The sequence below is a fragment of the Neoarius graeffei genome, chromosome 23 (genome assembly GCF_027579695.1).
Source record: "Neoarius graeffei isolate fNeoGra1 chromosome 23, fNeoGra1.pri, whole genome shotgun sequence".
Taxonomy (NCBI): Eukaryota; Metazoa; Chordata; class Actinopteri; order Siluriformes; family Ariidae; genus Neoarius; species Neoarius graeffei.
In genome coordinates this window covers 19,295,397-19,310,211 of record NC_083591.1, presented here as the reverse complement: position 1 = coordinate 19,310,211, position 14,815 = coordinate 19,295,397, and the positions used below count along the sequence as shown (strand labels likewise).

The 14,815-nt window shown below is 39.8% G+C and overlaps 1 protein-coding gene across 3 annotated transcripts in view; it reads left to right on the top strand.

The window, feature by feature from the left end:
- LOC132871606 (collagen alpha-1(XXVI) chain) overlaps nucleotides 1-14,815 on the top strand; it is an 87,681-nt gene that overhangs the window by 37,009 nt on the left and 35,857 nt on the right. For all 3 annotated transcript variants that reach the window (XM_060905896.1, XM_060905898.1, XM_060905895.1), the window contains exons 6-7: nucleotides 5,976-6,074; nucleotides 10,435-10,548. In XM_060905896.1, coding sequence (XP_060761879.1) covers nucleotides 5,976-6,074; nucleotides 10,435-10,548 — 213 coding nt within the window. The remainder of the gene's footprint in view (nucleotides 1-5,975; nucleotides 6,075-10,434; nucleotides 10,549-14,815) is intronic.

The following is a 14,815-nucleotide window of genomic DNA, read 5'->3' as shown; positions in this document are numbered from 1 at the left end:
GCAGGGGGGTTTCAAACTAGTTTAAAAATAGTCCACAGCAGCCAAGATCTTGCTTGAAAGCAAATAATCAGAATTAAATCAAACCAATTTAACCATGCAAACACAGCCTATAAGCAACAAAGAGAAATTGTGTGTGCAGACAGTGTATCTATGAAATAAGAGCCATTTCTGTTGTAATTTATATTGTGAAGATTGGTACCAGGAAAGGAGGATTATGGAGTGGATAATGTTCGTACCAGGCAATGATGAAAAATAAAGGCGTATTGGAGATACTGCAAATCAGAAAGTTCACCGTGCACTGCATAGTGAACTTGTTTCCCACGCAAAGGCGAAGAAGAAAGAAGAAAAATGCATCTCCCTTTTCTAATGCCCGAACTTCTTGGGTTAGTTTCAGGTATTTTTGTGCAGTTTGTGAGATGGAGTTGGGTTGGAAATTTTAGAGACCTGGCAACCCTGTACGAAAAGGTGAATGTGGAAAAAAAGTTTTTGTGTAAATCAACATTTGGGTTTGTGTAAATGTACATAGGGAAAACTCACTAATGTGAACATTGTTGGACATCGAATGATTGGCTTCATATAATTAGCATGAGTTACTGCAAATTTACATAAGGATTGCAAGTTCATAATGTCCCATATTACATCAACACGAGTGTTTTACTGGGAAATATGCAATTTGTATTTTTCATACGAAGCTACATTCAGGACATCGGGAACCAAAACCATGACATATTTAAATAATATTGGCTGGTGTTGAGTGGTCTATCAGATATATTCCATTCAGCTAGCATGATATTGAATGAGTCAAAGACAAGTAGCTGAATGGAATATATGATATACCATGAAAAAAAGCCAGCCAATATTATTATTATTATTATTATTATTATACATACACACATTCTTCATATCAGCATTCCCAAAGGCCAACACTAGCTTACCTACGGCTCAGTGCTGTTAGCCCAGCAGTCCCGTTACCTTCCAGCTGGTGTAGCAGTAGCATTAGCAAAGACCAACACTAGCTTACCTGTGACTCGGTGCTGTTAGCGCGGCAGTCCGGTTACCTTCCAGCCGGTGTAGTGTTGGTGAAGCCCAATGCTAGCACAGTCAAACCAAATATTATTTTCCCTGTGTAATTTACTTAGTTTCTTTTAAAATCAACATCGACAACTACACACAATGGCGCGACCTGGCAGCCAAAATTCTCTCAAAATCTTCCGCTTTTAATGAAGCAAACCTTGTGGCCATGTTTGTTTACAAACTGTCACTCACTAGCGTGGAAGTTTTACATCTCCAATGTGTCTCTTTTCCAGTTTTTTGATGTCCATTGGTATGTTTTTCTCTTGTAAATATGTGTGAAGAATATATAATGAAGTTTTGGTAGCCTTTCGGGTGTTCAGCACGTCTTCAGTTTCAGTTTTCAGTTTATTTATTTAGTGCTTAATCCTAACAGTAGCACTGGATTAGCCTCGTCTTCTCTCTTTCCCTGTGGACAAAGAAATGATTCTGCACATGTGGCAGAAAAGTTTTGTCATTGGAGCTTCACATGAGCTCTGATGTGTGACGTCATGCTGTCTTGACAACATGCAATATTGCAACAATATTGCACACTCATTCTCCATTGGGCAGAGTGGCATAAACAATATTGCATGCTATCAGTAAACCCATGAGAAGGGAATAGAATACATGTTTTTATTCCATGGAAAAAGTGTCCTGTATGTATAATAATTCCTGATATTTCACTCCGATGACATCACTTCACAGTGTTTTCCCACTGACTAGATGTGCGTTGTCAAAATGGTGGACCGGTTCAAAATTAAAATACTTTTGATTAACTTGCATATTTTTTTGTGGATGTGTCTGTATAATATAAAGAACATTACACAGTGATGCAAAGATATGAAATTGATCTTCTTGTGTTGAAAAATATATTCGCCACTCAAAGATAAACTTCATATCTTCATGCAACCGTGTAATATTGTCTATATGTTTATTTTAATCGCACACAGAAATTTTCAGAAACTCTGACTTAAATAAGGCAATCCAAAAGAAATCCATACATTTTGACCAAACTGTAAATATTTTTTTCCCATAATAGCTAAGCTCACAGCTAATATGACTAGCTAGCATTATTTGTTGTTGGGTCTGAATTTGAGTGGCAGGGGGACTGTCTCTGGTTTGATAGGCATTCCTATTTGGGCAGTGCTCTGAGAAATTAAAGTGTGCCTGTATGTGGTTTGAACTGCACTTAAATTCTATGTCAATGATCAATTTTATATATATATATATATATATATATATATATATATATATATATATATATATATATAATTTATTTCTGCATGGGAGCATCATCAGAAATGTGCAACCTTGAACTTTCGTTTGCAGTTTAGAAGGAGCTGTGACCGCAAGGTAAAGTAAAAAAAAAAGTTAGAAATGAACATGTTCTTTAAAGGGAATAAACTTTATGATTTGGCAGTAAGTTTAAATCACAAACAAGTCCAGCTGGCTTTTAGTATTAGTTATTCCACCAGCTCAGGTTTTTTCAGAGATGCTATCAGGACACTTTTGAAATAAACACATCCTTCTGTATGGTCAGCAGTGTATGAAGAGCTGCCATGAAACTTAGTCGAGCTGTGAACATTCTCCAGAGTCTCACAGCGTTCATCACGCTTTACTGTGTGTCTGTCAGTAAAACCGCATGCAGCAGGCTAATGAGGGTGCTATTGTTTTCAGTGGTGCTTTACTTGCTTTTACAAGCCAAGATTAGATTTCCATTAAAATCTCAACTTCAAATAAAATGTCATTATCGCATGAGGCCCTTCTTCATCATGTTTCCTATTTACATCTGTGTGGGCCCGTGTAGTGTTTAATCTGGCGATCTGAACCAAGTCCTGGTTTCACTGCGTCAAATCAGCTTAATAGATTCGAGGTAAAGTCCTTCAGTGAGGCAGTGCAAAAAGCTGTTCTATACTATAACCCAAAGGACACCCAGCCTAGGAGAATGAATTAGATAGGGTACATTTCAGGCTGTGAGAATATTTGGTTGTTCCAAATTAACATGGTCGAGCAGATCCAACTTCTGAATTTATGTTGAAAGCCTGGCAGAATAGGTTCTACAGTTGTTTCAGATATTCTTCTGACTTAAAAGATACTGCAGATAATGAATGGTTTGTTTTGTCTTCTTTTGCCAAGGAACTAAAAATGATATGAGTTCCATTACTATCATTCTTCAAAATGTAGAAGGTGAAGTTGGGGAAAGAAAAGGATACATCACATCACATTATCTCTAGCCGCTTTATCCTTCTACAGGGTCGCAGGCAAGCTTGGAGCCTATCCCAGCTGACTACGGGCGAAAGGCGGGGTACACCCTGGACAAGTCGCCAGGTCATCACAGGGCTGACACATAGACACAGACAACCATTCACACTCACATTCACACCTACGGTCAATTTAGAGTCACCAGTTAACCTAACCTGCATGTCTTTGGACTGTGGGGAAAACCGGAGCACCCGGAGGAAACCCACGCGGACACGGGGAGAACATGCAAACTCCACACAGAAAGGCCCTCGCCGGCCCCGGGGCTCGAACCCAGGACCTTCTTGCTGTGAGGCGACAGCGCTAACCACTACACCACCGTGCCGCCCAGAAAAGGATACCATTAAGAAAATATATTGTACAAAATTTATTTAGGGATTTGCTTTCTTCTTTCTTTTTTTCAGTTGTATCACTACTGCATACGTGTAGGTATTTAAAAATATCACAATATAGCTTCAGATAATACACTCGCCGGCCACTTTATTAGGAATGCCTATATATCCGCCTGTTGTTTTATGCAGTTCTCTAATCAGCCAAGTCCCTTGACAGCAGCACAATGCATCAAATCATGCGGATGCAAATCAAGAGCTTCAGCTAATGTTCACAATGTTCAAACATCCGAATTGTGATCTCAGAGTGTGACTTTCACTGTGGCATGGGTATTGGTTTGAGTATTTCTGAAACCACTAATCTCCTGGGGTTTTCACACACAATAATCTCTAGAGTTTACACAGAATGGTGCGAAAAACAAAAAACATTGAGTTGAGTGAGCGACAGTTCTGTGGGTGGAAACAGACGCCTTGTTGATAAGAGGTCAAAGGAAAATGGCCAGATTGGTTCAAGCTGCAAGGAAGGACTCCTATAGTAACTCATATAATCACTCTTGACAACCGTGGTGAGCAGAAAAGCATCTCAGCATGGAACAGCAGACAGAAGACCACACTGGGTTCCACTCCTGCAGCCAAGAACAGGAATCTTAGAATCAAGAACAAGTTCCTATTAAAGTGGCTGGTGAGTGTATCTTTCCAGGTATATTTATACGTAGAAGCTTTTCAGGAACTTAAAGACCTTTAAATTAGCTTAAAAAAACTTATTATAGGTACAGTATTATATACATTGAAAGATCCATACATGACTCCTTCAGTAAGGTCTCATCTCATCTCTAGCCGCTTTATCCTGTTCTACAGGGTTGCAGGCAAGCTGGAGCTTATCCCAGCTGACTACGGGCAAAAGGCGGGGTACACCCTGGACAAGTCGCCAGGTCATCACAGGGCTGACACATAGACACAGACAACCATTCACACCTATGGTCAATTTAGAGTCATCAGTTAACCTAACCTGCATGTCTTTGGTGGAAACCGGAGCACCCAGAGGAAACCCACGCAGACACGGGGAGAACATGCAAACTCCGCACAGAAAGGCCCTCGCTGGCCATGGGGCTCAAACCCGGACCTTCTTGCTGTGAGGCGACAGCGCTAACCACTACACCACCATGCTGCCCCTCCTTAAATAAGGGTTCCAAAAGAAATATTGGCACCCTTCTAAAAATTAGACATGAATAACATACAGTAAGGAATATTTTTATCTCAAACATACAACAACAGTGTAGAGTTTTATTCATTTTTTTCAAGTGGTGCATATTTGTCAACAAAACACTGGTTTCAAAATTATCTGCAATCTTAAAATATTTTTATGCCTGCATGAAAAAGAATAACAGCACATGGTCTCTTCCTGTAATGTCTAACAAGGCTGGATGCACTTATAGAAGAATTTTGGTTCACTCCTCCATGCAGAGCATTTTAAAGTTCTTTATGCTCTTAGTTTTGCACTTGCAGTCTTCCGGTTGGTTCAAATCTGGAAACTGAGATGTTTAATGCAAATATGTTTGGCCATAACCTCTTGGCAGAGGCAACCAGGATTTGGGCTGAAATATCCTGCTGTTTATCAGAATTCATGAAACCATCGATCTTCAAGAGCTCCTGAACCAACAGCAACATAAAAATGCATCAAAATGTCAATGATTCATCTCTGAATCTTACCATGATTATCAGGTGTTCTCCCTAGTATGCAGATCCCTCTTGTCGCCAAACATGCTGATGGTGTGCATGACCAAAAATATATATTTTGCTCTCATAACTACAAAATACCATGCCAGTTGTAGTTCCAATGATGCTTGGCACTCCATTTTGTGTGACGCACCTAAGAACTTCTTTCTTGTGACGCTTCCAAACAGCGTGTTGTTATGCAAGTGGTGTTTAACAGTTGATTTTGAAACTGGCCAATTTTCTGAATTTATTTTACCTTTCACCATCCTCTTTACAGTATGGAGCAACAGTTCCCTCAAGTTTTTTCCTGTTCCATCTTTTCCAGACATGTGAAACTTTTTTTGTGTTATGGCCTTAATTGTTCTGAGTACTGATTTGTGCATGGCAACAGCCAACCATCTCTCTCTCTTTTTTTGAGTTGAAAGTTTTGTTTTTCCTCATGGTAATGGAGAACAAATGGATTTTACATGTGTACAACCTTATACTCTAGGAAGACTAGGCATGGTTTAAGGCACCACCAGAGTTCATGGAGATGACGAACAAATGAAAAATATTAATATGGGGTTTTCAAGAATGGCAAGGTTTTTTTTATGCTTATATGAAATATTCCATGTATAGGGACAAGGGGCCCTCCAGGGCCAATGGGACCACCTGGTTCATCGGGACCTCCGGGACCTGCAGGGGAGACAGGTGCTCCTGGCCAACCAGGACCCACAGGTCAGAGTCAAATACCAGATCATCTTTCACCTCCATTTTCTATTCATCACTTAGCAATGGAAGTCTCTTTGGCTCAGACAACCATTCTGGCAATACAATTATCTTCAAATACAAAATATGTGCTTTCATGACATCAGTGGTTATGAACATGAAAGGTAGACTGCCTTTCAGATTTTTCAAGTGTAGATCATAAAAAGAATTTTCCCCAACACCCAATTATTTTTATTTAGTGGACCGAAAGCTACTGAATTCGAATCATAGACTTCCAATTTTATTAGGTTTTTTTAAAATAGAACAATTAATGAATTTAGGGCCATGTGGCCCTAAATTCTCCACTATTTTTTCCTGCTTCACCATGACTCAATACAAGATATTATGTCATGCATCACATGGTGGGCTTTCCCCGTTCGCACAAGGCATTGTGGGATACAAATTTGAAACAGGAGAGAAAAATGGAGGACGTGAGTGTGCGAATGAAACGTGAAAGACCGACTACAGTAACAGAAAGTGAGAAGAAATTGTTATGTTGTGAAGGAAAGGAAACACAGGGCCAAACTAATAAATATTGGCGGTCAGCAAGCACCTCGGTGTGATCAGCTGTTTGTTTAGTGACAAACTGGTATAACCGTCAGTGCATGATCAAGGTAAACCTGTAGATGGCAGTAATGCAACACTGGATGCCAGCTGCCTTAAAACCCAAAAGAAGAAGAAGGTAAACCTGCGCACACAGCCTTCTTCTGTCTGCTTGACTGTGCAAAGCAAGTGATTTCATGCCAGTGTTCGAATTACGTGGGAGCCAGAGGGAGCCGAGCTCCCATAGAGTGAGCAATGGCTCCCATGAAAGCAGCAAAGTAAAGTAATCTGTGGGGGTCTCTGAAATGCGCCATGTTTTAATCATAAATATAACTCATTTCGTATCACAGTGTGCCCTAAGCGAACGTGTTAAATTGCCATATGCACAGTTGCACTTCACCACCACACCACTAGGCTATGCGCGCAAACTGCAAACAATAAATTTGATGGCTTGTGAAACTTAATCCGAAGAAGACACTTCACCATGCCTTGAGTCAAAGATGAATATAGAATACAGATAAATACCACTGTCTTCCACCATGCCACCGAAAAAAAGACCATCGGTGCCGAATTCATGCTCAGCCCTGACAAGTTTCGGCTTTACCAAGTAAATACATTTTTTATTTATTTATTTATTTTTAAGATAGAGACCCCCTTAGAGACAAAATGATTATTCGAACCCTGTTTCATGCACATTATTTGCTCTGGAATCCCCTCAAATTAAATAACTTCCCAGCCACAGAATGTGATATTTTGTGAGATATTACAGAAATAAATATATGGGTCAGTCCATGAAATGGGGTTACCAAAATGTGACACAGAGGGAGTCACTTAAAACAATTTACAACTGAAAACAACTTTTATTTCCATGAAGCATTGACCATATAAGAAAATATAACATAAGCCCTGTTCACACGGCACATATTTGCATCGATGCTGCACCGATGTATTTTGTTGCGATATATCTTACACCGGTGTAAATTTTGTGGAGCGTTCACACGTCACAACCCTGCTTACTAGAGAGAAGCGTGTTAGCACCGGTGCAGCCCCACTTGTGGTCACACGGCAGTTTCTGCGACCGTGCAATAGTAGCAAAAACTTTATTACTATCATTTCCTTTGATAGTAATAAAGTTTTGATATCATTTCCTTTTATTATTATCATTTCCTATCATTATTACTATCATTTCCGATAGTAATAATGCGGAAATGAAATATGCGCATGCGTGAAAATGTACTTCCTTTTCCCGGTTGTCATGGCATCATCAAGCGCCGGGAAAACAACGTGGATGAAGACACCAGTGTTGCCAGATATTGCTGACTTTTTCCAGCCCAAAATATGTTCAAATCCACAAAAATGCACTTAAAACTGACAATCTGGCAACACTGGAAGACACGCAGTTCTGTTGTTGTTGATATTCACCATTTTGGAAGCGCAAAATACCAGGATGCAAATTATGCAATGCCCGTATGTAATCAACTCTCCTCACGCGTAGCGAGTCTACCCCTGTAGCGTTCAGACGTCCCATTTTATATCGGTGCTGCCCCGCAAACTAGCATTTACTCCGGAGTAAATTTCTTAAACCACCTCCCGAGCAGGGTTAGATTTGCACCGGTTTAAGCAGCTTTCAGGGGCTACACCGGTATAACTTTGTACCGTGTGAACGCTCTACCGGGGCAGCCCCGGTGCTACACCGGAGTAAAAGTTGCCGTGTGAACACCCCTATAGTTGTTAAGATAACTCCTGCTCTACAATGTATGATAAAATCCATAAATATTTACCCGGTTGCTAATGTAACAAGGACACGACAGCGAATAGTGTCTGAAAACATAAACAAGTCAAAATCTTCCCGTCAAAACAGGCGATCAGATTGTCGGCGTTGTGACAAATGTTTAGCTGCAAGATGATATTGTCGTGTTATACAAGTCACAATAACATAGTAGACTTCCTTATCACATAATATCACCAACTGTCGGTCGAACGCAACATGGTTTTAAGCGTAACTTCGCTGGACACGCTGATAATATCACCTACCTGCTCTTGCTGGCCGCCATTTTGATGCCATTGATAGTGACGAGAGCACGTGTTGTGGTGTGTGAGATCCCGCGAGAAGTTATCTCGCGTCAGTTCAGCTGACCTAGATTGAGTAAATAGGTCTCGCAGGTTGTGAACGAACCAGGAAGTGAGTGGACGCTAAGTTAGGATGTGAGAAAAAAATCAATAATTTCTTTTATTGCCGTTTGTTTAAATTTCTTTCTACCTACATCGTTTTATAGTATATTCTTCTTTATATTACAAACATCAATCATGATTTCAACTCGTTTTATCATTTTTTATAAGCCTGGTTTCTAATGTAACACGGTAGGACATCACAATGTTACGTTCACAACCTATTTTTAGTGGATGAATTCGAAGCTAAATAGTTTATAGAACCTTCTTAACTTTTATTATGTGAGTGTAAAGCTAAATTGCAAGTACCATGAAACTAATTTTATTGAAATTCTCAGAAAGTAATGGTTTATTTAAGCTCAAAGTCAGCAAATATTCCATGTCACAAAAAAACGTGTCATCCGTGTCCAGTCACAGGGGAAGAAAATGTTTCACATTTCTTTATTTCAAAAGAAAACTTCATTTTTTTTATTTATTTTATTTCTTCAAACAATATTTATGGATAATCTGCTAAATATTTCTTTAAATCATGGAAATTAAAGATGAAATGATTATGTAAACCCGGACCAATGAAAAGTAACATCATTTCATGGACTGACCCATATCACAATGACCAAATTTCAGAGGGAACTAAATTTCACCGATTTTATGAAACTGAAAGGCCATCTAGCTTTAACAATATTTGTAGATATACTATACACAAAAAAAAAAACATCCTAGACTTCGATGGAATGTTTGTAGCTCAGTAAGGAGTGGTCATCCTTCAATCCTGTTGGATTTCAACTGGGAAAACATGTATATAAGAAACATCAGAGGTGATTGGATGTAAATATTGAGTATATTTCTTTTAAGCCTTTCCAAAAGTCAGAAAAGGCAAACAGGTTTACCACAGGCAAATCCCTAATCAAGGTGAAAAACAGGAAACCTTAGTCAATACTAACAGACCATGAATCATTGCTCGGGAAACGAGGAAAACAAGGAACTAAGGACATGGACAAAGGAAACAATGAATGAGTCACAGGGAAACATTTATAGTGGAAACATATGCAAGACATTGTGAGGATACAACGCGAACCAAGCAATGTATACACAATACCCTGGAACCAAGGACCACATATAAGGAGTGACCAGGATCAGCATAACGCCATAACACTTAACAATGGTATTTGAATGCATGGATGAATTAAAACATGACAGGATGTGCTGTGCTGTTATCGGAAAGTAATCATTGGCAGGATCCTGACATAGTGACACTGGAGTGCTGACACTGCAGACTCCTTCCATAAATGTTAAACAATTTCAGAAAGCTTCACCATATCAATGATTCCAGGTGTCCTTTCTTAAATAACAACATGCTTGTTATTACTCTTAGATTATGTTACATGGCCACCAATACACGTCCCTGGGAATTAATGGAAACACTAATGTATTAGAAAAAGTAATTAATATACACGTGATTTAAATTACAGCCAGAACTACTGTCCGAGCAGCTGATATTGACATTTGACCAGTTGGATCAGAAAATTCAGCATTGTTGTGGTATATAATACATTAATTATACTGTGTATGCATACTGTAAGTAGGCTATAAATAGACCCGGTGCTCATACTTTTTTCAGGCCCAAAGGGGGAAAGAGGCTTTCCAGGTGAAATTGGTCTTCCAGGTCCTCCAGGACAACCTGGCCTGCCCAACTCTATTCCTCTACGGGGGGATGTATTTCTGGGTGAAACAGGTGAGTGAAGTTTTTCAGTAATCTAATGGTTAAAGAAGCAGCTTTGGAACCAAAAGGTTGCTGGTTTGATTCCCTGGACCAGCAGGAATGGCTGAAGTGCCATTGAGCAAGGAACCTAACCCCTAACTGCTCCCCAGGCTGCTCTAGGTATGTTGTATGTCGCTCTGGATGCAAGAGCATCTGTTAAATGCTGTTAATGTAACTCAAGTGAAGATAACGAAGCTGCTCAGATGAACTGAAATTCAATCAGATTGCACCTTTTATCCAAGTTTCAGTGTCATGTTTTTGTGAACCAGCATTTTGAGAAGAATCATTGTGTATTAAATTGCCTTAAAGCCTTAATGTCTTGTCACAGGTAAATGATAAAATTGACCTAACAAAGAACTGTAGATTATTATTTGACCAAATGTTTGTTTTAAATTAAGATACATGCTTGCACAGATGGCAAATTAAAATATTGTCAAGAATAAACAAATGGGTGCAAGCCAAGCACTCAACCCTTTTAGTCATCATTTCTGCCAAAGTGACTGAAGTGAAATTTGTGACAGTATAAAATACGTCAACCATAGCATGTCAACCAAAACAATGAGTTCATAAAATGGTGAATAGATTCTATGACTCAGTTGATTCCCTTGACACACTTAAATTCCATAACAGCAACTCCAATGAGTCAAGTGTTTTATAAATACAGTCTGAACTAAACCGTAGAGAAATTTTATTGTTTTTTGAAAAATATATGTTCATTTTGGGTGGCACAGTGGTGTAGTGGTTAGTGCTGTCGCCTCACAGCAAGAAGGTCCGGGTTCGAGCCCTGTGGCCGGCGAGGGCCTTTCTGTGCGGAGTTTGCATGTTCTCCCCGTGTCCGTGTGGGTTTCCTCCGGGTGCCCCAGTTTCCCCCACAGTCCAAAGACATGCAGGTTAGGTTAACTGGTGACTCTAAATTGACCGTAGGTGTGAATGTGAGTGTGAATGGTTGTCTGTGTCTATGTGTCAGCCCTGTGATGACCTGGCGACTTGTCCAGGGTGTACCCCGCCTTTCGCCCGTGGTCAGCTGGGATGGGCTCCAGCTTGCCTGCGACCTTGTAGAACAGGATAAAGCGGCTACAGATAATGAGATGAGATGTTCATTTTGAATTTGATGTCAGAAAAACGTTTCAAAAAAGTTGGGACAGGGGCATGTTTACCACTGTGTTGCATCATCTCTACTTTTAACAACACTCTCTGTAAACGTTTGGGAACTGAGGAGACCGACTGCTGTAGTTTTGAAAGAGGAGTGTTGTCCCATTCTTGCCTGATATACAATTTCAGTTGCTCAACAGTTTGGGGTCTCCTTTGTCATATTTTGCACTTCATAAGGCACCAAATGTTTTAAATGGGAGACAGTTCTGGACTGCAGGTAGGCCAGTTTAGCACCCGGACTTTTTTACTATGGAGCCATGCAGTTTTAATAAGTGCAGAAAGCAGTTTGGTGTTGTCTTACTGAAAGAAGGAAGGCCTTCCCTGAAAAAGATTTTGTCTGGATGGCAGCATATTGCTCTGAAATGTGTATATATTGTTCAGCATTAATGATGCCTTCCCAGATGTATGAGCTACCCATGTCATGTGCACTAATGCCCCCTCATACAATCACAGATGCTGGCTTTTGAACTGTGCACTGATCACAAGCCAAATGGTCCCTCTCCTCTTTAGCCTGGAGGATGCAGTGTCTATGATTCCTAAAAATAATTTCTACTTTTGATTTGTCAGACCTCGGGACAATTTTCCACTTCACCTCAGTCCATCGTAAAAGAGCTCAGGCCCGGAGAAGGTAGCTGTGTTTCTGGATATTGTTTATATCTGGTTTTAACTTGCATTTGTGGATGCAGTAATGAACTGTTTTCACAGACGATGGTTTTCTGAAGTGTTCCTGAGCCCATACAGTGATTTCCACTAGACACATGTCTGCTTTTAATGCAGTGTTGTCTGAGGGCCTGAAGATCACAGGCATCCAGTGTCAATTTTCAGCCTTGTCTCTTGCATACAGAGATTTCTCCAGATTCTTTGTTTGAACATTTGATATGTACTTTGTACTATTTTCAGTGAAATATAGGGTTTCCATGATTTGCAAATTATCGCATTCAGTTTACACTTGCCCCTGTCCCAACTTTTATGGAATTGGGGTTGTAATAAGTGTGCAAGTGGGATTAAAAAACAGTCCCTCACACATCTCAAGTTCATTAAATATGAACTTGAGTTTGAGAGACTGACCGGGAAATCACAATCACACTCCTTACTGAAACTGCTGGTATTTCTACTTTTTTTAAGTTTTCCGGTGTTTCTGGGTTCATATTTAATTGTTTAAGCCATTTTTGATGTAGATATTTGGACCAATAAACACATAAAGATCCAGATAATGGAACTGCATTACATCCTTAGTTGAGTTTATCAGTAAAATCATAAATAAGTACACTCTCTCAGTCGGCGCTCTCAGGGACAGGTTTCTCCCATCATATACAGAATCATAAACATACACAAATATACAAAATAGAATATCTATGTGAAGAATCAGCGAACCAATACCGCATCTAAATGTACCGGAAATAAACAGTGAGTATCCTATCTAATGTTGTTATGGGATATTTATGCAAGTATAGTACTGTACAAAAGTCTTAAGCACTGTTTTAATTTTTTGCCTACAATCATTTTTTAATACATATATATTTTCTGACTTTTGCATTATTGATTCAGTACAAAAACATTCTAGATTTCCAAACATGACTTTCTAAGCAAAGAGAAAAAAGTTACAGAATTTACAATATTATGCACCAGGCCACTTTTCAGACAGAACACAAAATGAATGCTGCTGGATTTTGCTGCAAAACAAAGGAAGCAAGTCTGACTCTCAAAGTCTTTCGAAGAACTGTGGTAGAGTCTCCAAGATGCTCAGAAAAACTTACTAGCTAATTTCCTTGCTTCATAAATTGTACCAGAGACTAGTTTCAAGTTGTCTGTCTGTCGTGTGCATTCGGAGAATACAATGAAATTCCTGTGCACGAGTGGTCTTCCGGTTACTGTACAAAAACAGTATACAAAGGACAGTGGATAAAACAGTAGACAGCTCAATACAATAATGAAGTGCAGGACATGAGGGCAAGCCTCATGTACATTCATGCAAACATGAATATACAATATATGATAGACTTTCAAAAAACATATACAATAGACACAGTGTATAATGGATTAATAGTGCAGCGATTAGTGTTGTCGTCAAGACCATCTAAACTGAGACATTGTCTCTTGGATACACTTGGAAAGTGCATCAAGACCAAGACTTTGAGGGTTTGAGACCAAGTCAAGACCAAAACCAAAGCAGGGCGAGACCAAGCGGCAACCTCCGGTCCTGAAAAGTGAAGCCAATGTGCTAAAATCTGCACTTCCTCGAATGGCCACTTGAGGCTGGCTCCAAAAGTGAGTCAATTCCCATAAACCCCTGTTTTAAAATGTCCAACTTTACAGTGAAAACAAAGCCTAGTACGAAAAACGATTTCGGTCTCTATAGCTAGTGTCCCCCTTCATGGCAACTGTACAAAGGGTGAATTTTTATATACTTCAACAGTTTAAATTATATTGAGTCATACATTTAAGAAAAAGAAAGCACAACTTTATTCATCACACACTTGTGAAATTTCCTCTCTGCATTTAACCCATCTGAAGCAGTGAGCACACACACACACACACACACACACACCCAGAGCAGTGGGCAGCCATGCTAATAGCACCCGGGGAGCAGTTGGGAGTTAGGTGCCTCGCTCAAAGGCACCTCAGCCTAAGGCCATCCCATATTAACCTAACTGCATGTCTTTAGACTGTGGGGAAAACCGGAGCACCCAGAGAAAACCCACGCAGACACAGGGAGAACATGCAAACTCCACACAGAAAGGCCCTCGCCGGCCACTGGGTTCAAACCCAGAACCTTCTTGCTGTGAGGCAACCATTTATGGACTAACCACTTACACCACCTTGCCGCCCATTTATACATTTATGCATAATTAGAGGTGGGGCCAATTTGAGTGACAGCTGGGTTTGTGTCATCTTGTTAGCCATTAGCTGGCTCAGAACTTACCTCAGACAATAAATTATTTATGAAGCCTTGCCTATTTTCGTCTCAGAACTTTTCCATGCAAACACAACTTTTACACACTACTACACCTGTAAGTTACTTTAATATGCTTTATTAGATTGTACTTACCTTTCAATATTTTTGATGTACTCGCTGCCAGTGAAGTTT